At 46.3% G+C, this 26,431-nt stretch overlaps 1 protein-coding gene across 4 annotated transcripts in view; it reads left to right on the plus strand.

The window, feature by feature from the left end:
- Nucleotides 1-26,431, plus strand: part of KLHL17 (kelch like family member 17) — a 245,265-nt gene that overhangs the window by 142,936 nt on the left and 75,898 nt on the right. For all 4 annotated transcript variants that reach the window (XM_078642346.1, XM_078642348.1, XM_078642347.1 and 1 more), the window contains one exon: nt 21,324-21,440. In XM_078642346.1, the coding sequence (XP_078498472.1) occupies nt 21,324-21,440 (117 nt within the window). The remainder of the gene's footprint in view (nt 1-21,323; nt 21,441-26,431) is intronic.

Genomic DNA, 26,431 nt, shown 5'->3' on the forward strand with positions numbered 1-26,431 from the left:
CTGCCAGGAGGCTGTCCAACGTTGGCAGTAGCTGCTCCCATCTCATCCCTGGTTGCCCTATCCCTTTTTCTTTTTTTTTTTTGGTGATGAACGGATGTGCGTCACTTTGGGTCTGCTCGCTGCTTTGTGCCCCGACCGCCGCCACCAAGACTCTATTCTGGACACGAATGAATGGCCCACCACCCAAACCAGCCGCGGGCGTCCCCCAGCCCAGAGATAGAATTCCGTTAAGGTGGCGTGCTGCGCACCGGGTTTGTTGTCGCCTGCTGAGAGAAAGCATTCAGTTATGGTGGCATGCTGCGCACCTGGTTCATTGTCTGTAATGTGGAGGCGTGTAGGAGGAGGAGGGTGGCCCCCCAGCACCCTGCCGTGCGGCATCCCAAAGTGACTGCCCCCCCCCCTTTCCCCCCTTTTTTTGTTTTTTTTGGGATGTGGGCGTATGTATGACTTGTAAGCCCTGGATCGCTATCTGCCCACGGCCTGGATCCTATCCTCCGGCATGCCATGCTGCAATGCCGTGGTAGCCTGGGCGAGTTGCGCCAAACACGTCGTCCTTTGCACTCGCCATAGTGGTGGTCCACCGTACTCTTGGCCCAGGCCAGTTTATACATGGCGTCCATCTTGCCACTTAGCTCACTAATGGTTAAGGCTTTAAAAAATCATCAAGTTTAATAAGTGCTGTGCTGACCCTGCCGTGTCTGCAATGTCCAAGCTTCCATGTGTTAGCGAAATACGCTCTTTGGAACTATTTTACCCTATTTTACTCGACGGCTTTTGTATTGTTACATAGGCCTTTAGCACGGGCTCTGAGGGTTGGGCCAACCCCTGGCATGGGCTCTAGATATCCCTGTTAGGCATGTTAACTCATTGGCTGTTCCCCTGCGAGACTCGGGTGGTCCGCACGGCCAGGGAGCAGCTGCTGGGCTGGCTGCCACTAGAGTCATGCTCTGCTTGGGGGGGGGGGGGGCGGTCTGAGGCGTCATTATCATTTATTTGTCTATTTTGATTTCCCGTGTGACCCCTGAGTCAGTCCGGGATTTTTGCCAATCTGAGCGGGCTGTAGGTGACTCTGGCGCGTCCCTACGAGATGTTGGTCGTGGCTCTAAAGCACCAACCTTTAGATTATTTACGCATTACGACATTTACGCATTCACAAACCCCCATGCGTGGTTGCCTCGGGGTCCTGAGTATTGGCGCTCTTTACGTGAGCACTGTATTTACATTTACGCATTCAAGTCCCCGTGCGTGGTTGTATTGGGATCCAGGGTATTGGCGCGCCTCACGCGAGTGCTGTATTTACGTTTACGCATTCATAAGCCCCCCCATGCGGGGTGTGCGTCGGGAAGCACTGTGTTTTTGTTTACGTGATTCAGATACGGGAACATTGAGACATCTGACCCGAATCACCGGATTTGGGATCGCTCCCACGCCTCACACTCGGGTTCCCCGCACCGAATTTGGCAGACTAGCTGAAGGCCACGTTCTCCACCCCTGCCTAGTTAGGTCTACGCTATCAGCCGGGTGTATTTACCTGTTCCCTTCAAGCGAAGAAAATTGGGTGACCCATTCTATTCTCTAATGGCATCGGCCCCAAGTTTTTCCCAAGTGCACAAGGCCCGTCCGTCGTACATTGCATTTCCGGTGCTTAATTTGCACCTAATACGTTAAATTAATAGGTGCCAGGACCTGTGCCGGAAGGCCTCAGCAGCTTTCGCCCCCCTGGATGCGCCACTGACTATACTTGTGCAACTACTAACCATCCCTCTCTTCTAAGAGCATGCAGAATACCAACATTTGTAAAGCACACAGCTACCTCGTAGAGGTGTTCTGGCCCTTGGGGCTGTCGGGAAGATTATGTGAGCTATGAAGATTATGTGAGCTATGCCCAGAGTTACATGGTGCTGGGCTAACCTGCCGCCGGCACCGGGAATCGAACTGTGATCCCTGCGGTCGGCAGTCAGGCACCCTGGCCGCTGCGCCACACCTCTCCCCTCTTTTGGGTTACTCCCGGCGTCGGGCACTACGATGCCTACATGGTAATAAGTATTGTACATTTCTTATATAGATTGCATAGGCCAACCACTGCTGTGTTGCTCGTTTCTACTATTGCCAGAGAATGATACCACGTGGCCGACTTCCTTAAGTGTCTGAATTGACCGCTGGTGCCAATTATAGGAGACTCCTGTCCGCTTCTAAAGCATCCCTTTTCCGAACATTAAATGTTGTCCTGAACTGGGGTGGAACTTGTAACTTGGCATAATGCGCGAGGAGCTCTAACCGACTGAACTAACCTAGCGCTCCAACTCCGGCGGACACTACGCTGCATATGAACCAGTTTTAACAAGTTTCAACTCACTGCAGTATTGCCGGGACCCCCGTGCGGTAGGATAAGCAATCGCAACGAACCGTGGGGGAAAAGCCATGTATAGAAACCCGTTTTCAGGAGCAGCAGTGTCAGCAATCTTACAATTCCTGTCACAATTTATTAGTGGCCCCCCAGTATTTTTCCCAATTTTGTGAATGCTGTAACGTAACGGTATGCTAGCTACGCTTAGCAGCATGACCGCATTCTACCTGTAGCCACAAAAAGGGGGGGCCTAGACTGAGAAATATTGTTATATTTTTTATTTTTTTTGGTTTTGCCATAGTCTTTCATACGTTTGGTCTCCGAAGTCTATTTTAGACAATTAGCGTGGTGTGTTTCAGCAGCAAGGAACCTCACGGAGCTTGCCGACAACCGGGATTGAACTACCGACCCTTAGATCCTCCGTCGTCCAATGCTCTCCCTAACTGGGCTAATTCAGCCGGCCGAAATTGCCTTGTAGGCCATCAGCGGTCGGGTGGCTTTCGCATCCGTGCGCCCGCCGCCCCAAGCACCCTTCACCCCCAGAAACCAACAACCTACTACTTTTGGAGACTCTCGCACGCTCCTTCCTTTGATCCCTTACCTTGCCACGCCGGTGCTTGTATCGACCCGTGCTTCATCCACCCCCGTAGAGTGGGGAGCTGGTAGGGGGGGGTCTTGAAACGCGTCGCTTGCTCCCGGCCTCCCTTCGGCTGCAGTCCTTCGTTCCGGCGGTGCACGTGGGCATTATTCGGGCATGGTTTCCACGTGGTAGACGGTTCGCTGGAAAAGCGGGCTTTCTGCGCCACTCCCGGGTGGAACTCCTTCGACGCTCTACTGAGCCCTACCCCCCGCCTACAACCTGCTTCGTTGCGAGGTTCGAGGATACGTCTATCGTTGGTAGGCAGGAGGAGATCTAAGTGTCCGGACGCACCAGCCGCTGCGCTGCAGCCGAGGGCCTAACCTGGTTCCCGATCTCCGAGGACGGGAACCACTACTGCAGCGCTACTGCACCGCTTGGTTTCTTCTGGTAGAATTCGGGCTTTTCTTCAGTCTCCCTCGAAAAGCTTCGCCTCGCGGCACCGGAGAGCGGGCGCAGTGCTCCGCCTCGCTCAGCCTGTTTCTGGCCTACCCCGAACCCTCTGCCCTGTGAGGTTGTTCTCCCTTCTTCGTAGCGGCCCCAGTGCGCGCCATGTCCGAGGAAGTTGGCAGAGGTAGGACTGGAGGTAGGACTGGGTCGGGCGGACTCGTTTGCTTTCTTCGTGGGGCTTAGCTGGTGTCTACCGAGCGAGCAACCACGTCCTCACCGTAAGTTTTTTCATCTCGCAGATCTCGGCTCTGCACACGGCTCCGGACCTCGTCTGGCTGTGGCGGGTGTCGTGACCGCGTCCTTTGGCGCCAAAACTGATAAGGCCGGAGCGGGGGTTCGCAATCACGCTCCGCCGCCACTTCTGCCTCGGAGCGGCACACTGCGTGCTGAGAGGCTGCTTCTGCTGACACGAAGGAGGTGGGGAGAGGCTTTGGCGCACCGCTGGCTGTTGAATCTTCCTCCTTTCCGAGCCCCGGTGTTCACCGACAGGGCTTCGTCTTCGCTGTGGTCCTTCCGCTGCAATTGTTATGTTGTTGCGCCGCTCTCCCAGCTCCTCGAATAAGTTGTGTCCTTGCTGGGGAGTCGGCGACTTAAATCCCCTTGACCCTTCCATAGGGGCCTCCGGTGGAACCCCCAGATTGAGGGGTTCAAAACAAGCCAGGGTGACCATTGGCTGCCCTCTAGGGGCGCCCAGGTCACGGGTCACTTCCGGCCGGAGCGGGCTGGTGCGTACTCCGCTTCCGCTGGTTTCTGGGCGCTTTAAGGCGCCCAGAACCAGTTTCCTCACCGGTGGGCACGGCGTGGGTTATGGCGCCGGCCTCTAAGCCTCCCCCCCCCCCTGCGGGAGGGTGCGGCGGCCTCTGCGAAATCCATTTGGTTTCTTTCTACAGGACAGTGTGGACATTACTTGGAGCTAAACGTTGAACCTTTCCCCTGTACTTTCAACTCTGCAACTCGCTGAAAAGGCAACTTTGATCTATCAGTTTGGCACCGCAGTCTAGCGCCTCAGGTTTTATGTTAGCACAGTTTCTGTGGGTTTCATATTGTAAAAGATTATCAAAGTCAAAAGTGGTATCTTAACTCGCGCCCTTCAAAATGTCTGGCAATCAGAAACAATACCAAATAACCTTTAATCCAAGATTAGTTTGGCCACAGGAGTAAAATAGTGAACGTACATTGCATCAAATCTAAACAAGCATTTACAATGCAATGGTTTCGCCTTTGGAAAAGTTAGAGCTATTGGCATTGTAAATGACAAAATTTGTATTTATGTGTTGGTTTTGAAAACAGATAAATAAATGGCATTGTCATTTACATTGAAATTAATGGATCTCCGTGCACACTTAATGTTTTAGACAAAATCAGCCGTAGCCCAGCATTGGCTAGAACACAGTCATCAAATTGCACAGTTGAAATTTACCATACTGGAGATACTCCCACAACGATATGACACAGACCCACTGAAACAACGCCTACAGGCAGAATTTTATTGGATTAAAAAATGGAATTCCCTACAACCCACAGGGATTAATGACAGAATTGAATATTCATGTTTTCTGTAATTAGTACACTTCATTGGACATAATGAGAGACTCTTTGCTTCTCTATGAGGAAGATGTAGATCAGAGTTAAAGTATACTGTTCATATTGGGCTTTGCAATGTTTATCATGTTTATCATTTAAGTTTGAAAGTGAACCATTTTAGTGTTATTATTTACACACATATGTTTTGATATTTACATTTTTATTGTATATAATAGACTTTCTTAATGTCTATAGCGCGTATTATTTTCCGAAGGTCTGTTGACCATCGCATTGCGTACCTCGTGACTAACCTGCATCCTATCAGATAGCGCCTCCCAATTGCTACACAGCCCGTCTCCCCTAGCAACGGTACCACGTGACTACTTCACATCCTATCAGATAGCCCGTTTTAATCACTACCCGGTCCCATGAAATGACAGCGAGTTGTTAAATTGTTAAATAGTAAAGACTGCAGTCTTGATAACCTAGCGAAAATACTCGAGTACGCCGGATATATTTACACCTATCATCTGGTGCCAATGAATAATATCGATCGTTAGTTTCTGTCTGCAAGATCACGTGACTTCGTCACCCGCCTATATCACAGAACCTCATTGGCTCCCTATTTTACTCGGACACTTCCGTGTTTTGAACCACGAGAACGCCGCGCATTATTTTCCGGGTAAGTCCACGAGCACTGCCATTCGTGACCTACACGTTTAGAGCGCTAATCATTAACCAGAATTTATTTGATGCTACGTGCACATTAGGAGCAAGTTTTTTAAGTTTGAGTTCTATTTTCATCTCTGATGATATTATTTACTTGTGAAAAATCTTTAGATTGTTTACCATGCATGTCTATTTGTATCTAAATCCACTATATGCAATGATAAATTGTTATGACTCTGTAAGTTCGGTAACTGAATACTAAGGTCCTGTATGCTTTCATTTTATAGGCCCCTGATGAAGGTTTACACCGAAATGCATTGGGCAGGAAGGAAATAATGTATGAATTAACACAAAGTAAAGAAGTAAAAATATTCATGAATGAAATGAATCACCTTTGATTTTGAAGAAATCCCTTTAAAGGAATAAATATATTCTTAAGATGGATACAAGAATGAAGTGAATTGATTTATCTAATAATTTTCAAGATGGCTTAGAAACCAGTTGGTTTCATGTATAACCAGCGCGCCTTACAGTGATAGTTAATCACATGTTGACAATATTGTCATTTACATTGCCATTAGCTTAATCTCTCCCAAATGTGAGACCTATTGTACCCTACGGCAATTTTGGGCGCCTCTCTGACCTATCCTTGGAGCAATCATCTCTCTGCAAGGCTTTAATTCGTCATTAGTGATACCATATGGGGCTGCAGTATAATCAGTGACCCTAAGGCAGGCCAGTAAACAAACATCTACAAAGCAAATGATAGCAGGCAGCCTCTTGAAAGAGATCTATTCCTTACAACAGTCTGCGGGAAAGGAACAAAGCGCCGAACTGGGTTAGCCTAAGAGTAGATAAAACTTTTCATATCAAAGCAATTCATGCGTGTCCTTTTATCTCAGTCCCCAGTGACCTTCTAACCACCTGGCATTATGCATGTTAATGGGTTTCTGGGTCTGCCACAAGCGCTGCCTCTGGGTATAAATATCCAGGCCCCTGCCCTCAATTTATACCACAGCAGCTCGTATCCTTGGCTGCTCCAGACATCGGCCCCTGGAAATGGCATACAAGTTTGTGGTTCAGGGCGCAACTGCACAACAGCAAGATTCCGGCATAAACAGGGCACAACCAAGCATGCGCCTAAAAGTTAGTGCTTAGATACACAGGCATGGTAGCACTAGAATACATTGTCAGAATATCAACTGACATGAATATCGTCTCCTAGAAACCGTTTACTAAAATATCACTGTACTGGAGGTAACAAGAGAACAGCTACAAACGATAATTGGGAAACTATATTTATTACAGACGATATTTCTCAGAATGGTAATCTGACACATCATCTCAACTTCTTGGTGCACATCTGTCTCCCTAGAGGCATGTGCGTTCAAGTAATGGCCACTTAATCTCAGTTATGCAAGAAACAAATATGCAACTGCAAAAACTATGAGTTTTGTCTTTGCTGAACTGCCATCTTTCTTCTGTCTCCTCTTGAACACAAGTATGGAGAAGTACTGAGTGCTGGAGAGCAGAGCACTTCTAAATCAAGAAGCTCATTCATGAGACGCCTACACGTTTTCAACAATAGTCTGATTTTTGCTGTGATGAAGCCGTTTTCATACCCAGGGAGACAATTGGCACAGTCTGAAGGAAGTCGTATGGTTTGTTAAGATGAATGCTGCTTATCCCATTCATGAACAGATATAAGAGTGTGAAAGTCAGACTTTATTTCCGGTGGAAGGGTCTAAACAATGCTGGCTTCCATACTGGATAATGACTCTTCAGAAGAAAAAAAGGCCTTTAACAGTCCGAGCGGATGCTGTAACTGGTTGCCAGTGATTAAGTCATAATTAGGTACCTTTCATATGGCAACTCTAAAGGAAACTGCTTCCAGCTGTAACCGTGCATCAGTTACACCAGTGACAACAAGTGTGTATTATCTTTTGCAGTAATCGAGGTAAATTTCACAGTCACACCCCACACAAAACACGTCCCACTGCCTGGAGCGCACATTCACCTCCCGAACGTTAACTGCGGAAATTAAGCGATTTCCCCCCTCTTTCCCCTGCTTCATACACACGTTTCCCGGCTTTTCCCCCCTCCCGCACGTCTTTTGTGAGTCGATAGACACGGCATTAAATTGGATTTTGTGTTCATCATTATTAAAATGTGAAGTGTGTCGGTCACAGGGCCCACATCTCGGGGCCGTTAGCTGAATCGCAATCCTCTTGATTATCCCAAATTACTGCTGGGCTTGTGGTTCTGAAAAATCTGGATTCATATAATAGTACTGGACTCGAGAATAAAAACTTCGCCGAAATAGGACGAATTTGGTATCAAAAGACCGAGAATGACGAGTACGTCAAGTACTTGTATTCTCGGCGTATTCGAGTGACGATTTCACCTCGAAATCGCCATTTACATTCTGAACCCTTAGCTACATGTTGCCCTTTACATAGGCCTTAATCCAGTTGAATTTGATTCCACAAGGACACATACTCCTTAATCGACTTCTCCCTGACCCCAGTACAAGTTAGAACCATTGCCCCAGGCCGAACTCGTTAGGTCAGTTCCCTCCCAGTGGCCGAGCAAGATAGCATCTAGGCTCAACCAGCCATAAAACCATTTCAGCGCGCACACCTGCCATATCTCGCTCGCATCTTTCCTCCATTCCTTTTCTTCACTTGCTTTATGATGGGGAGGTGACCGTTTTTATTAGGGGTCCAGCGATATCTGATGAAATGTTGGGCCTTGCCGGATGATTTGTTATGGGCAGCACGACGTGAAATATGTACATGCCATCATGACTCTGCTTTTCTTTTGTAATCAGTAACTATAAATGAAATACCACGAATCCAAGGAATGTTTTGCCCAAGGCTGAAAATAATGTATAAGAAGAGAAGCCTGACTTCGTGAAAGTGTGCAGTCTCCTGAGAATATACCCGTGTTGTACTTCTAGGACCCTGTTACCTTGGTTGCAGCCAATAAACTAATCTTTGACTTCACCTAGAAGACTCCGAGTTTCTGTAGGTCTGACTCAGGAGAACCCGAGGTCTCTGGGTGTTGATCCCCTGGCACCGCTGGGTTACCGGTTCTGTGCCGGTTCTTAAAAACCCAGTACCTCAATTGGCGCCCAACGTTTGGGGCGATTCCAGTGGTACCAGTCAGCCTGAAGATCGTGAGGAGCTTTGTGTGGAAATTCCGGAGGAGGGCCCACCACCTCATCGACCCCTGCATGTCGACGTGGTCCGAAGGTCTTTGCTGCGAGGTTCCCCGCTTCCCGACGGCTACAAGGACTGCTGCCCTGGCTATCGCCCTGATGTTGGACCCTTGAAGTTTTCAGTAGAGCGAAACTCTGAGACGAGTCTTCTGGTGACGCCATCGATATTTTTCAGTTAAGTATAAGTGGAGCGTCTCCCAGTCCTTAGTTGGACTTACTTTGTGGTATCTTGGAGATACAAAAGGTTTTTATTGGTTCTTGCAAGCACCATAACCGAAGGACTCATGTATTCACGAGAAATATCGTAATCGATAAATCCTTTGAAGTTTTGGAACTAGACTAGAGAGCGAGGATGCCTAGTCTTAGACTTGGGAATTGGTTTTGTCTTGGTAGTAATAATAGGGACTCCCGATTGGAGGACTCATGTCCGGTTCCTCCAGTTGGAACTCCGACTTACGAGCTATACGTTAAACATGGGGTAGGCCCCATCGTTTACAACGAAGTATGGATTAAATACACTAGGAAAGATGGTGTTTTAAAATGGCCCCAATATGGTAGCTTTGATTCTGAAATCTTAGACAACCTTGAAGTTAAACTCTTTAAAAAGAAAGCCCGGCCGGCGATGTTTGACTCTTTCCGCTTATGGCGCAAAGAAGCCAAACAAAAAGAAATTAAATTAGCTAAGAAAAATAAGAGAGAAGGGGGACTTTCAGTAATGCAAGCTGCTGTGCAGTTTAAAGATAATGAGGAAGAACAGATAAATGAGCAGTTGCACAGGCAACGTAAAATGGCATTAGATAAGTGTTACCCAGTTTTGCCGTCTCTTCATCAAGGGACAGAAAAAGAGCGTGAAAAAGACCCATTAATGTCGCAATTATTAACTTCACCACCCCCCTATGCGCAGAATGCCACAGCACCCCCTCAACCTTTAGTTGCACAAGCTGCGCCTCCGGCTCTTCCACAGCACCCACCAGCTGTTCTTCAGCTGGCGCCTACTTCTTCGGTGCAGCCTCCTCCAGGCCCACCGACCACTTTGGTTTCACCTGTGTTTTCTACGATTTTGCCTACTATACTTTCTACATCTCCTAATGCCCCCTCTACGATTTTGCCTAGTACCACATCTATTATTCCTGATACCTCCTCTGCCATCTCTACCCCCGCCTTATCACACCCCGTTTTTCCATCTGTTTGTCCTTCAGTTTCACCCTCCATTCGGCAGAAAATGGCCTGCACTGTTACTAATCTTCTTTTACCTCTTTTCGGGTCGCCTACTACGACCCCTAACATAGGAAGAAGACAGTTGCGAAGTCAACTGCCTGATTATCAAGAGAGAGATTCCCTGAATAGTTTAGCTCGGAAATGGGTCATGGACACTGCAAAATATGATGTACAGTCTGTCATGGAAGTCTTCCATCAATGGGAAGCAGTGACACAGAGATATGTTTTCGAACAGATGTGTGTCTTTCTTGGCGAGGATTTAGAAGACAATGATCAAGAATGCATCCCACAAGAGATGTGTCGTGTACGATTTAAGTTTGGAGAGGGTATGATTGTAGGTCCCGATGTGGAAAAAGCAGTTGAAATGCTATTATCATATCGAAGTAAGGGAAGCAGTTCTGGATCGCCATCGGAATCCTGTGCATCTAGTAGGAAAAAGCCACGACAATACCCTATGAGAGAAGTTCCCCCACAGTGGAGAGAGGGTGACGCGACAGCTGTCCCACCTGTCCTGCCCCACTTTCACCGTGTATGGGTACATGTCCCATGGAAGCGAGCTGAAGTTTTAGCACTCAAACAAACACTACCAGATCCGCGTAAAAATCCTGCAGGGTACTATAAAGAATTGTCGCAAACTGCTGGGTCATGTATAATGAATTTGGCCGATATCGATATGTTATTCGGGAACGTTGTTCCACAGCCTTTATGGGGTAAAATTCGTCATGTAGATCATGACCAGGAATTAGGTGACACGTGGGCTAATATTACTACTGCAGATGCACGCCAAGTTGGTGGTGCCAAGCCTGAGCCTCTGATAGCGGAACTACCTGGTAGAATAGTAGATTACATGAAAACGATAATGCCTGCAATACGCGTAAATTGCGATAAGTTATCTGCATGCAAGCAAAAGAAAGAAGAAACTGTTTCAGATTTCTTCACCAGATTTGAAGAAACATTCATTGACCACAGCGGTCAAGATATGACCACAGAAGGTGGTCAGAGATTGTTTGTCGATAAATTCGTGCACAATCTGCTTCCAGAATTGTGTAGAAAATTAAAAGATTCAGAAAGTTCGTGGGCAGTCTCATCTTCGGCCCAGATATTAGCTACTGCACAGTACTACGAGAATAGAGACAAAGATGAGAAAGATAAAGTAGAAAAGAAAACTAGAGAACTCAAAACGAAGGTTTTGCTACAGCAAGCCTATCCGCCACGTGGTGGTAATCAACATAATAATGGCCAGAATCACTACCAGAATACTTTTCAGCAGCCTCAACAATATCAGAGAAACTTGCAAAGATTCGATTACACTCAACCCCTCGTAGGTCCTAACCAGTGTTTATATTGCAAACAGGAGGGTCATTACAAGTATAACTGTCCTGCCCTATCACAACGTGCAAATGGAATTTCTGGTGTAAGAGGTCGTGGCAGTCAGCAAGCGCCTAGAGGTAGAGGGCGTGGAAACGCCCCACAGGACACACGTCCCCTTCCACCACAAAACTCTATGAACAGGTTTGATCAGCAAAATAACGTATCTGACAGGACAGCTCAATACTACGTTGATGAGTATTACACAGAAAATGAGCAGTGGGAGAATGAGGATTGCTAGGACAGCCATAGACAAAGAGAGGGAGTTGTTTCAGTTCCAGTTGATCAGAGTGGACCTTACGTTGAGGTGATTACATCAGGTGTGTCAGAACCTTTTCTGTTGGATACTGGTGCTACAAAGAGTTCTATTATGCACTCCAAACTCCCTGGCGCACCTTTGTCTGGCGAAATGAACGTTTCTGTAGGTTTTTCTGGCGCCCCAGTTAGAAATCCAATTTCTGACCCTTTATCTCTTTCTGTTGGTCCTTGTGAATTCGAAGCACCCCTTATTCTGACAACAGGTTGTGGTGAAAATTTGCTAGGATTAGATTTGCTAAAAAGATTATATGCGACTCTGTACTGTTCTCCTTCAGGAGTACAACTTACTTTAGGTAAGAAAGTGGTTTCTCCCATTTATTTGTCGAGAGATGCACTTCCAGCAGAATTGTCGATTCTCCCAGATATTCTTTGGGCTACTGGTCCGAATGATGTAGGTCTTTTAGAAATGACACCATATGTTGTAACATTGAAGTCAAATGTTAAAATGCCACGAATTCCCCAATACAGAATATCTAATGAGGGTGAAAAAGCTTTGCTAGCGATCGTTTACGAATTGATTGAAAAGGATGTGATTGAGGAAACACGAGGCAAGGTTTGCAATAGTCCTGTTCTGCCTGTTTTAAAACGAACTGACCCTTCTCAGCCACCTGTGTACAGATTCGTGATTGATCTTCGAGAAGTAAATAAGATAGTCGTGCCACAATTCCCAGTTGTGCCCGACATTACCACATTATTGACTATGATTCCAGCTTCTGCTTCATGGTTTTCAGTGATTGACCTAAAGAATGCTTTCTTCAGCATCCCAATTGCTGAGGAGAGCAGGGATATTTTTTCCTTTAGTTTAGAAGGTCGAAGCTTCCGCTTTAAACGCGCTCCTCAAGGCTACTGTGAAAGCCCCTCAATATACAGTCAGGCTCTGAAAAATCAGCTTGACACGATTGTTTTGCCAAAAGGTGCCACTCTTGTACAGTATGTGGACGATTTGCTCATTGCTGCAGATAATGAGAAAATTTGTAAAAAGGCCACGTTGACATTGTTGCGTCATCTGTGTGATCTGCATCACAAGGTGTCACTTTCCAAGCTTCAATATTGCCGACAAGAAGTGACCTACTTAGGCCATCTCTTATCGAAGGAGGGAAGGAAACTGACCCCAGAAAGAATTCAGGCAATAGCGAAATTGAGTGTGCCAAGAACACAGAGAGAAGTACGTGCTTTCTTGGGCATTACATCGTACTGTAGACAGTGGATTCCAAATTTTTCGTTATTGGCCAAACCCTTGGTGGCATTAACGTGTAAAAATACACCCAATCCCATTCCTTGGTCTGAAGAGTGTCAGAAAAGCTTTTTCGAATTACGCACAGCATTATGTTCGGCTCCTGTGTTAGGTACCCCCAACTACAGTAAGCCTTTCACATTGTATGTCCACGAGAAGGAAGGCTGTGCATTGTCTGTGCTGACTCAGTTATTCGGAGATAGACAGCGGCCATGCGCCTATTTTTCGTCAACTTTGGATCCGGTAGCACGAGCATTGCCAAGTTGTTTAAGGGCCACAGCAGCAGCAGCTGTTTCCATTCGACAGTCTGCTGGTCTAGTAATGAATAATACACTAATCGTGATGGTCCCGCATGCAGTAGACACATTGCTAAATAGGACCAAGACACAGCACTTAACGAGTGCTCGACTGTCCAGTTACGAATTGATGCTACTAGCGAGCCAAGTGCACATAAAAAGGTGCAGTACCTTGAACCTAGCCACATTGTTACCAATTGCAGAGGAGTCAGATGCTTCAGAACAGCACGATTGTTTTCTCACAACAGAGGAAGAGACAAAAGGGAGAGTGGATTTGTTCGACACTCCTCTTGCTGAATGTGATGGTACATTATGGGTAGATGGTTCATGCTTTAAGCTCCCAAATGGGAACGTGACTACAGCATATGCTGTCACAACTTTGCACACAGTCGTTGAAACTGCGCGAATACCACATGGTTCAGCTCAAGCCGCAGAACTCGTTGCACTTACGAGAGCATGTGTATTGTCTAGAGGAATGAGAGTGACTGTCTACACTGACAGTCAGTATGCGTTTGGAGTGGCTCACAGTTTTGGACGATTGTGGAGAGAACGTGGGTTCCTGACTTCGCATGGAACTAAGATTCAGCATGGTCAGTTGGTGAATGAGCTTCTTGAATCACTGACGTTGCCCCTGCAAATAGCGATCGTGAAATGTAGTGCTCACAAGAAAGTGACTGATGATGTTGGTCGTGGAAATGCATTTGCTGATGAAACCGCTAAGGAAACTGCAAAGAATGTGATAAGCCGAATGTATGTTGCAAGCCCTGGAAAATGGACTGGTGAGGTTGGAATATGTGAGGACACAATAGAAAGTGTGAAGTCCATCCAAGCTGAGGCCACGGAGAAAGAGTTAAGCACGTGGAGAGAAAGTACAGGGAGAATGGATGCAAATGGTTGTTGGATTGAATTGACAGAGCATCAGAGATGGTTGTTACCCGATGCATATGTGCCTGCAGTGGTTACAATGGCTCATGGGATGGCTCATATCAGCGTGAAAGGGATTTGCAAGTTGTTGGCCCCAGTGTGGAAGAATTCAGGGATTCCCAAGTGTGCAGAGAATGTTGTCAAGAATTGCATGGTATGTCTGAAGCACAATCCTGGTAGGGGAACCCCAACTCCAGCTGGTCATTTTGCACCTCCTACGTATCCGTTCGAGGTTTTGCAGCTAGATTTCATACACATGGAGAGGTGCAACAACTTAAAATACGTGCTCGTGGTTGTTTGTGCCTTCTCAAGATGGGTAGAAGCCTATCCCCTAAAAGACAATACTGCCTTGTCCACAGCGAAAGCCCTTGTAAAAGAGTACTTCCCCAGGTTCGGAATGCCTAGAATGGTCTGGTCTGACAACGGAAGTGAATTTGTGGGTCGTGTGATGAAAAGAGTGTGCGAAGGGCTAGGCATTAGGCAGAAGTTCCACGCTGCAAATCACCCCCAATCAGCTGGATTAGTGGAATGTTACAATGGCACGCTTAAACTTAAATTGGCCAAAATCCAAGCGAGCACAGGTCTTAAATGGCCTGACGCTCTACCCTTAGCACTCCTATCCACCAGAATGACTGTGCATTCGCGAGTGAAACTCAGCCCTTATGAAATAGTCTTTGGCCGGCCAGCCAACATATGGGGAGTGCCTAGGCCCACGAAATTCAGCGAGCTGCAACACCCTATTTTGCTTGATTACTTGTATGAATTGACGGCTAAATTGCGTGTTTTATATCAACAGGTCCACAACACCTTGCCTCCGGTCTCTGAGACTCCGGGTCACTCCATTGACCCCGGTTCATGGGTTCTCGTCCGCAACTTTCAAAGAACAAGAAACGACCAGCCCAGATGGACCGGGCCTCACCTCGTCCTCCTGTCTACAAGGTCGGCTGTTAGGGTGGAGGGGAAGGCCAATTGGGTCCACGGGATCCATTGTAAAAAGATACCCTTCCCTCTGCCACATGACCAATGGGTCCAGAAAGGAGGCACTGACTCAGAGCGCACAACTGATGAACGTGTAAAAGAAACTAACCCTGATTGTGAAAGCGAGAACATTCTTCAAGAAACTGTGCCACCACCAGAACAATTGAACTCTGTGGAGCCTGAACTACTATTTCTGGACCAGACAGTACCCGGGAAAAGACGCTACAATTTGCGACCAAGAAAAACAGACTAATCAAAAGCGATTCCTTTTTATGATCTGAGAAAAACCTATGGACTAATAAAAGTGTCTTTTTCCCCAAATCCTATTTTTGAAAGTGCAGATCTCCCATCTAGGTAACTTGCTTATTTTTGTTTTTCGAATCGCCATCCGGGTTCCGCTGCTAGGGTCGCGGTTGATTAAAGACTTTTGGGTGCAGCTGACGACGTTAGGTCGGTAGTTCTGGTTGGTCCAAGGGAGTTGCCCTAGACTGACGGAAGCATCCTTTAGCAGAGGCAACCTACCACCGCGGGCAGCACCTTAGAGAGGATGGAGTTTCCTGATGTGGAGAGGCCTGCCAAACAAATGAACTTTAAGCAGAGACTTTTTAACACAATGACGAAGAAAAGTTTTATAATAGTGTGTATTTTTATGCTATCCAGCGTAATGGTCTTTTTGATAAGCTATGTTTTATTCTCTTTTCATGTGACATTTGCGCCCACTACATCACCCATACCTCCTCCTACTGTTTCCTCTCATTCTTTCCACCCTCTGCCTGACCACGAATCAAGTAGGAGATTAGAGTTCATTAATAACTCCTTCGTTCAGTTATTACACCAACACCAACTTGTAATGAACACAACTAACTGTTGGGTGTGTGGTCTCATGCCCCACACCACGGATAAAGGTATCCCCTATTTGGTCCTGCCATTTAGTCACAATGGTTCAGTCTGGGCATATAGGACAATGTTCATATATGCACGAGAAATCCAACCCCTACGTTCTGTAAAAGACAACCTCAAGACTAGCGCCCTAGTCAAAGGTATAGTTGACATGATCAAGGAAGTAACTTCTTACGAAGATACCCCGGATGATGAGATACTTGCATATGTAGGTTGGAACGTGACCGGATATGGCACTACATTAAGTGAGAAACAGCAAGCCAAGAGATCGTCCCCTATCTGGATCGTACCCCATCAAGGTCACCTGTGTCTGCAAGGTATTGGCAAGAATCCCAGAGCTCAGCTAGGGAAGAGTATCTGTACAGAAACGTATGTTTTTGGATCTCAGACTTCCCCTGCGTTTTTAGCCGCTAAGGGTACTTATTTCATCTGCCATGATAGAGCCTATACATGGTTGCCCCCTGACTTCTCGGGCTCATGTTTTGTTTCATTCCTGTTACCTCCCACCTACACAGCGGCGGCGGATTACCATCGGACAAGGGTAGTTAGATGTGTTTTGAGTAAAGAAGACACTGCAGGTCAAGAATTTGGTGACTTTGCAATGGGTTTTCTGCCGTTCTGGGGAGCCATGGCTAACAGCAGGAACATAAGGCAATTGACAAGGGTAGTTGAATCCACCGTGACTGAAACTGCTGGTGCCCTTAGTAACCTGACTGCTGAGCTCCAGTCGGATCGACTTATGACCCTTCAGAACCGGGTCGCTTTGGATGTAATACTTGCGGACCGAGGTGGAGTATGCAAATTGATCCAGTCTAGTTGTTGCATTTTCATCCCAGATAATGCTCCAACAGTGTACAGGGCCATCTCAAAATTACATAAGATTTCTGAATCTATCCATGTGGATAAAGGAGATTGGTCGTTAATGGGATGGCTCTGGGAACTGATATCTGCCTGGGGATGGAAAATTCTGATGGTCATTGGAATGGTCTTAGCCATTCTTTTCCTGTTCTGTCTATGCATACAGTGTGCTCCTGCAATATGTGGCCTCTGTGTTACATCATGTGTCAGGAAGCCTGTGTCGAGAGATGAACTAAGTACTAGAATGATGTTACAGCAACATCTCAATGACTTTCGGAATACAGATCTGGACTTGGACTAGCATGAAAATAGATTAATTGCCTATGTAAGGTCAAAAGGAGGGTTTGAGGTTCTGAAAATCTGGATTCGTATAAAAGTTCTGGACTTGAGAAATAAAACTTCGTCGAAATATGACGAATTTGGTATCAAAAGACCGAGAATGACGAGTACATCATGTACATGAATTTTCGGTGTGTTCGAGTGACGATTTCACCTTGAAATCGTCATTTACATTCTGAGCCCTTGGCTCCCATTTACATGTTGCCCTCTACATAGGCCTTAATCCAGTTGAATTTGATTTCACAAGGACACATACTCCTTAATCGACTTCTCCCTGACCTCAGTACAAGTTAGAACCATTGCCCCAGGCCGAACTCGTTAGGTCAGTTCCTTCCCAGTGGCCTAGCAAGATAGCATCTAGGCTCAACCAGCCATAAAACCATTTCAGCGCGCACACCTGCCATATCTCGCTCACATCTTTTCTCCACACCTTTTCTTCACTTGCTTTATGATGGGGAGGTGACCGTTTTTATTGGGGGTCCAGCGATATCTGATGAAATGTTGGGCCTTGCCGGATGATTTGTTATGGGCAGCACGACGTGATATATGTACATGTCATCATGACTCTGCTTTTCTTTTTGTAACCAGTAACTATAAATGACATACCACGAATTCGAAGAATGTTTGCCCAAGGCCGAATATCATGTATAAAGAGAGAAGCCTGACTTCGTGAAAGTGCGCAGTCTCCTGAGAATATACCCGTATTGTACTTCTAGGACCCTGTTACCTTGGTTGCAGCCAATAAACTAATCTTTGACTTCACCTAGAAGACTCTGAGTTTCTGTAGGTCTGAATCAGGAAGAACCCGAGGTCTCTGGGTGTTGATTCCCTGACACCGCTGGGTTACCGGTTCTGTGCCGGTTCTTAAAAACCCAGTACCTCAATGGTGCTTGCTGTATTAAGTGTGACATAATAGGTGATTTCGAGTGATGGTTTCCCTTTTTCATCCAGTGTTTACATTAAGTGCTTGCAGTAAGTGCTGCTGACTTTTCATAATTCTATTAATAATTATGCAAGTGAGAACCGCTGTTATTTGATTGTATTGTGCACTCAGGTTCCCATGGGAGTCATTGTTGCCCTTGTAAAACAAGGTAGGATACTCCTCTCTTAGGCTCACACTGCTGTCATCTCCCTCTCTCTGCCCACTTCCTCTCCCACCTTTCTGTTTCTATGTATGTCTCTCTTATCATTGCTCCTCTCTATCCAGCTCCTGCTGTCACATGTCTCCCTTTTTCTGGCCTCTTCTTTTTTCTGCTTCACTCTGTTAGTCCCTGTAGCTCTTCACCCCACCTCCCTATCGCGTTTCTTCTGTCGGCTGATCACTATAAAGGCTGTAAAGCATCAAATCTCACTCACACATCATTAGAATTTGTTGTCGGTTCCTCAAGCTAGAGGCCGCAGAAGATCATCGACCTCTACAAGCTGCCGCCCTGGCTCCTGGAGTGCTCTCTGTAGTCATGGCGTCAGTGCTTAATTTGAGTCTGTGGTTTCCCTTGCTTGGCACTGGCACTTAATTGTCAGCACCGGCGCCTGTGACAGTCTGCCACAAGGTGGCGCTATCTGGCTTATTTAGAGATCACCAAACCAGTTAATAATTAATTCAATATGCATTAAAACTGACTATTACATGCCACCCAAGCCATTCTTATAGCTTTGGAGGCCTGAAATAGTCTCAATTGTCACACTTGGAGTGTGAAGGGTAGTAGTTGTGTAGTTGCTATTATTGGCAGCATCGCTGGGGCAAAGCGTGGCTGCAGTGGCCTCCTGACGAGAGCCCTGGCACTTATTAATATTTTTTTTTTCAAATTAAGCACTGAGCATTTTTGGAACTTGGGCATGGGGAGACTTGAGACTGCGCCACCCCATCGGTCACCAGTCCAGACACCTCCGCCCTACTTGAGTCCATCCCTCCATTTCTCAATCTAGCTCCCTGCCTGTCACCTCCTGGCATGTTTTAGAGCAGCAGTAGCCCCCTTATCTGTAGGTACAATTTGGTTCAGCACTACACGGTAGAGCCAAGATCTAGCATCCAACGCCACCCAAAAATCATGGAGAACCTCGAGTGGTCTGATGGTCGCGTCCACCGACTAGAATCACAAACAGTTGAGCACAGCTTTTCCAAGTCGTCAAGGTCTTCTCGTGGGAAGGAATGTGAGAAGACCTTGTAAAAGAGATCTAGTTAATACTAACAGGAGTGGAGTCTACTATTTTCTAAATTCCTTTTTCCATTCAGGACAACTTCAAAATGAGGCTGTGTTTTGCTAGTACAGTTCAGCAGAAATGTGCAACGTACAACATGGAGTAACAGAATTATAGATTTTTTTTAAAATGCGAGTAAATGTGCAACAGTTAGGTTTTAGGGGTCTTCATGCAGATAAAAAAAAATGACATTCCTATTGATAAATATAACCAAGCGCTTTAAGGCACATGGTTATTAGCATTTTCATAGTAAACAAATAAGCATTAAGGCAAGTTTGGCAGTCATATCGTTTTCTCTGCTCATCAGTGCTTTCAATGTGAGCCAAAAATTGCTTATTTTGGATCTACTCATAGAGTATGAAAGGCACCGTGATGGTGGTCAGGCTCGTCCATCTCTTAGCATCTGAATCGCAGAACTCAACAACACTTGCATCTGAGTCGAACCGCTGTCTCAATCTCAACCTAGGCCCCATGATCCTCTGAGTCACTCCTAGAATGTAGTGGGTAGGAGTCACTATGACATCCAGAGAAACACCTCAGTATAGCCTTCCCTTGAGTACTACAACTCAAGGTGGCAGTAAGATAAAAGCCCATAAGTATTAATTTATTGTGCAGATGTAGGCTACAGTCGCGACTTTTTTTTCACAAAGTCACTGAGTTTTATTGTGTCTACGAAAAGAAAGGTCAGTATCCAGTAGTACACCCTGTTGTAACTCCAGCAGTTTTACAAAGAGAAAATTCTGCACTGTGTCAGTCTACCCTCCACTAAACTTGTCTTCATTGAGTTTAAATAATTCACAATCTTGCCTGAAGCACTTCAGGTAATGGGCCCCCTGAATATAGAAGTGTTTCGTTTAAAGTCCCTCTGGGCGGTACCCATTGTGTTATGTGCCTTTGGGCAGAAGTCTGGAACACAACTATCTTTGATGAATTAGGAGAACTAGAGATAGTTTTCCCCTTGGAATCAAGTGTGTTTGTATCTTTCCTTCTTACCCGCGATCTCATGACCCAGTATCACAGATGGACAGACTTTGTACTGTAGTTGCATTATTATAGCACTTCCGTAAAGTTGCCATAGTGCTTGTAGCAACGTGTTGCTTCGTATTCTCTGGAAGTGTTATGGATTTCTGAGTGTGTCTATTTTGGCCCCCCTTGCTTAGTGTTTTCATGTTGTTCGTGAGTACCGGAGTTTTGCTCTCATCATGTTTTGTTGCTGCACCTTTGCTTGAATTTTGAGCGAAAAGTTGGAAGAGATAGTATGCTTATGAATTGAGTGTAGTGTATAGCTGAATTCAAAGTGTCTGCGTGAAGTGTCACCTATGTGGGTAGTGTTTCGTATTGCATACTGCTCTAACGTATGCCTGTTGATACTGCCATCTTCGGAGTGCATTCTGCAGTTTAAATCATTTTGGAAATGGAACCTACTGATCTGCCAGTCAGTGAATGTGCTACTCTGGTGAGGTGCAGTCTTACTTCGGTTTAAGTATAAGCTCCTGGAGTCCATATGGGAGCAGCAGAGAGGCAATCCATTGGAATGGGCATTTAGCAAACCGCTGTAGTTGACTCTAAGGAGGACATCCTGGAGTGGCAGGGAGCAACCCCTTTTACATCCTGTGCAGAAAAAAACTTAACCCATTCATTTCACAAAATGAATAGTCAAAATCTACGAATTTGATGTAAAAAGTAGCTTAGTCACTCATTTGTCTCACAAAATCAACATAGTTTGTGTGTCCACCCCACTCAGCAGGGTCATTTGATGTAGAGTTCGAGATGAACATTCTAGTAAGATGAAGCATTTCTTTAGATGGCAATTGATTTCTCAGCCATTTTTTCTTTCCCGTTAGGTACTGGACCTCATCTCCAGCGACAGCCTCAACGTGCCGTCTGAGGAAGAGGTGTACCGGGCAGTGCTGAGCTGGGTGAAGCATGATGTGGATGGCCGGAGGCAGCATGTTCCTCGGGTAAGGGAGAGTACTCTCACGCCTATAGAGAGGTTGCTTTATTTTGTTTAAGGTAGCATAGGCTTTTTAGATGTTCTAACCTTGGCCTCCTCTCAATCAAAGTCAACTTGTAACTTATATGGTCATAGCATGTGTGTCTGTAGATGCACATGCTTAGCATACTCCTGCCATCTAATGTTGGGCTCAGATGTTTGCAAGTTTTCTTTTTGATAGAATATGTCTCGAGTCACAAGATGTACTGTGACTCCTCCTCTTGGCCCTCTCATGCACCCAGTGGACTAAGAGTTTGCTGTGTTCTGACACCGTTTTCGTCAGCCTCATTTTGATACTTCGATCCCATTGCATTGGTTTCAAGCTCCAGTACTTCCTCCTGCACATGTGAGCAGCTTCAGCAACACCGAACTGTCATAATTGTCCTAGTGCAACAGAGGCCTCATGCCTGATCGGGCTGAATAAACCTCCATGCTTAACACGCCACAGAATGCTGCAGGGATGATGAAATGGACACCTTTCCTGGACTGCCCGCGCTGCCACTCGAAATATATGTGGGATGACAATCACTAGATGCGCAACCTGTGCGTGTCCTCTGACCACAACCACATGTCCTGTCAATTGTGCCTTACCGTCAGATCTAAGAAGAACCTCCGGTACTGAAGAGAATGATGATGGGTGCACAGGAAAATCTACAGTCCAAGCACCTCGGACATCTTCAGTGAGGAGGATCCCTCGGCGCCAAAGAAAAAGAAGAGGCCAGTGGCTCAGGCCTCCCAACGATGCCGCTGACAGCCAGCCCAAAGACGGTATCCTACAGTGAGTTCAACCACCAGGAGTTAGAGGACATCAAACCCGCGCCGAAGATAGGTCTTCACATTAAGATATCACTTAGGCCATTAGTATATCTACTGCCTCTGAAGCCTACATCTCCAAGACAGAGTCCCAGAAGAAGTCCCATGCTGAGGTAAAGCACCACTCTTAAGGAAGTCAGATATTGAGTCCCAAGCAAGAACGTCGAGAAAATTCAAGCTAAGAGCCTCTGCCGCTTCGGACTCTGGTCGGCAGTAACAGAAGGTTCAGAGCCACGCAAGCCTTCCCTCAAGGGCAACGACCCCCATCACCATCCAGCCTGAGCTGCTCCAATGCCCCTAATCATCATTGCTTCCATGCAAGGCTGGAACCCAAACCTGAAGCCTAAGACTTCGTCGGCACTGCAACCATGAGTGGCCCCAAAACCTTCATCGATGCTAAAGCTAAAAGTGAAACCAACCTTGAGACCTCCAACAACACATAAAGACGAGGATATTGAGGTCCGATTCTCAAGAGGTTCCATCAGGAACTGGTTACTATACAGAAAGGCCTGTTCATCCACCCAGTCACAGGCAAAATCTCAACCAAACTTCCTCCAGAGCCTCTTTGTCGAAAAAACAGACTGGCCTTTGAAGAGGAACCTTCTTTCAGACCTCTTCCGGCACCTTCCTCCCCCAAGCTGGCACCGATGAAACCAAGGGACAATACCACTAGTCCTCTTCTCCATCCACATAGCCTGCCTGCACCACCACTCCCATTCTACCACCACCACAGCACCCATCCACACTACCCCTCTGCCTCCACTAGAGTCGCAAGACGACTCCCCCTATCACTCTTAGAGCCAGGTAGCCCCTTTGGGCCCTTTAGCTCCTGTGATCAGCCCCCACTGTTGATCCCAGGGATGACTACCACATAGACCCCCTCAGGGGATCCAGACCTATATTATTACCCAAGTGCCTCCTCACTTGAAAACCCAACTGCATATCATAAGGTGATTTAGAGAGCTGCAATGTATCACAAAGTGGACATGCTTATTTAGCAAAAGGAGGAAAGCTTCCTTGTTGAAACGCTCTCAAAATCTGAGCAAACTGTCTAATTCTTGCCCATGATCAAGGGCATGTTAAAATCTGCTCAAAACCCCATTCAGGCTAGGGTTATCACTCAAGGGTCGAGAATAAATTCATTCCCTCTCCTAGCAACCACACATACACCATGAGGGAGGAAGTAATTGGTAAGTCTGCTGCCATGGGTTGTTGTTGCTGATGGTGTTTGGCCAGCATATTTGGGGGATTTTCCTCCGACAGCTGTTGATGGGGAGGTTTGGACTTTGTTGGTGGTGGTCACTGTTCTCCAAGTTTCTGTTCCATACAGAAGGACTCATTTTACGTTGGTTTTAAAAAGCCTGCTCTTGGTTTTGCAATGTTAGGTGCTTGGCGCTCCAAATCTTCTTTAGCTGAATAAAGGCAGACCTTTCTTTGCCAATACTTGTCTTGATGTTGGCGTCTGTGCTGTCGTGCTTGTCTATGACATTACCCAGGTTGGTGAAGGCCTCAACCTCTTTCGCCAGGGAGTACCTTTTGGGCCCCAGGTTAATCAGATGCTGGAGAAAATCATCAAGTGAGCAGCGAAATCAATGGAGAAGCAGACCGCAGCTCTAGTAGCATTCGAAAGTCTTCTGGCTCACCACCAAAAGCATGGTGTTATATAGGAAATCTTCTCCTAGAGAAGCATAGAAAGTGCTAATTCATCAAGGTTCGAGCAAAAGGAATACATTCTTAGCAAACCCGAGCACATTTTATGAATAGCCATATTGCCTTAGCAACTGGGCACTATCCCACTACTTGAATACTGATTATTCCCACTCTATGCTAATCTCGTCCGAAGATGGCAGGATAAATTAGTCACTCAAACACCTACAAACTGTTGTGAAGGACTAGGGTACAGTGAACTACTGGAAGATCCTTGAGGAAAGAAATATTGTGACCAGGCTGTCCATCCTTATTTTTGCACACCATGCTTTCTTAGTTTGGACCCAGCTATATGCAAATCAGTCATGGCCCTGCTCCAATAGGACCAGTTCACCCTGAACTGCTAAGCAAGGTTCTCTCTGAACCCGAACACAAAAAACCCAGGATCGGTGTCTCCCTTGTTATCGGCTCAGCAGCTGGGTGTAGCTTGGTGCCAGTGATGCAGTGTGCACAGGACCTACGTCCAGGCTTACTCATGCCACTTAGGGCAACATATTAATGTATGCAAAAAGTGATGGATGAAATGCTTGAATTAATCTCGGACACTGGTAATTACTCTAGCTGCAGTTTGGGCTGGGCTGTTCCAATTGGATCAGGGTAAAGATTGATTTGCATATAGCTGGGTTACAAACTGAGGTGACATGTTGTGCAAAATAATGATGGATTGGGATGCTGCCCTGAGTAATTACCAGTGTCTGTCATTAATTCAAGCATTCCATCCATCACATTTTTGTATACTTAAGCGTGTTGTCCTTAGTGGGACGGGTATGCCCAGATGTGGGTACCTTGCACAGTGTGTCACCGAAACTAAGCTGTACCTGGCTTATGAGTCCATTGCTAGTGTGAATCCGGTCCTGAGTTGCTTTTGTTCCGGTTCAGGGAGGACCTGGTTTAGGCACTTCAGGCAGGGCTATTCTGATTGGAGCCGGGTCAAGACTGATTTGCATATAGCTGGGTCCAAACTGAGTTGACATGGTGTGCAAAATGCCGATGGATTGAGGTGCAGCCCGAGTAATTACCTGTGACCAAGATTAATTCAAGCATTCCATCCATCACTTCCTTGTATACTTTAGCATAGATTTACATGCACCAACCCCACTCCCTGTGCCTGTGTCTTTTTTCAGATCTTCTGCTTTATCTGTTTTCACTTTACATTGTGCTTCATGCTCCCTACTTAGTGTACACTCCATTCATACGGAGAGGTGTGGCGCCGCGGCCAGGGCGACTGACGCTGGAATCTGGGGATCACGGTTCGATCCCCAGCTCCGGCGGCAGGTTAGCCCAACACCATGCGACTCTGGGCAATAGCTTGCTTAATCTTCCCGACGGCCCCCAGCGCCTAGAGACCCTAACGGGTGATTGTGCGCTATACAAATGTGGATTATTATTATTATTATACTCTTGCCACTGTGCGAAAAACAATCTAGCATGGAGTTGGTGCCCATGAGCAATGTACTCCAAGAGGAGAAGTTGCACCACATGTTGTCTTGAGAGCTGTATCTGATCAAAAACAAATTGTAAAAGTCTGAGCCCAACACTAAAAGGCAGGTGTGTGCTAAGCATATGACTCTACCGCACTACTTGTTACAAACCTATGCTAACAGGGTGAATAGCATTTTACCCCGGCCATCCCACGTGACGGTGGGTGTGTGCGGAGGACGGCCGGGGGCCGTCCGAACCCCGCCCACTGATCAGAATGCCCGCACCGCAGCGGAATTCGCGCCGCCGTCAACGGATTAACATGCCATAAACTGTGAGCAGAATGTCACAGGACCGATCTGATGAGACTTGCAAATGGTGGGACGAGCCGAGTCAGATAAACACGCTAATGCCTGACAGGTTGATGCTAAGGAAAAGCTGTTGGAGTAATGGCAGTAAGTGACAGGTCTCATATGCCAGACTCATGAGTGAGTCTCTCACAACCCTATCCATCTTCTCCTTAATTTCAGCAAATTTTATGCAAACTTTTCAGTCCCAGAAGACGAGCCTTTCGTAAGCCAGGAATTTCTACAAGTTGTTATCTATAACAAATGTACAACCTGTATCAATGCATCCACACAGATCAGTTGTCCAGCAACCTCGAGATTTTTTAAAGTCCAGTAGACTAGCTTTAGTATCTGTCTGCTATATTTGGGGACTGTGAAGGATTGTTGTTGCTATATTTAAAGCAAGAAGTACAACAATGAAGTATTTTTATGATTTTGGGTACAGTTTAGATGTGTGACTCTATGATCATTCAATCAGAGTAATTCTCAATTTGCAGCCTACCAATTAATATGACCCACTCCAAATGGGAATTTTCCACAAAATTTAACAAGGCTTGCAACAATACTGTTCTTGATTTCTGACCAGTGTTCTGTGCATCAGGCCCATAGTCCCAGTCTGATTCGCTTGAAGGAGTAGGTTCTATATCCGTGATCGTACCTGCACAAAGTTGGA

Source organism: Lissotriton helveticus, chromosome 5_1 (assembly GCF_964261635.1).
Source record: "Lissotriton helveticus chromosome 5_1, aLisHel1.1, whole genome shotgun sequence".
Taxonomy (NCBI): domain Eukaryota; kingdom Metazoa; phylum Chordata; class Amphibia; order Caudata; family Salamandridae; genus Lissotriton; species Lissotriton helveticus.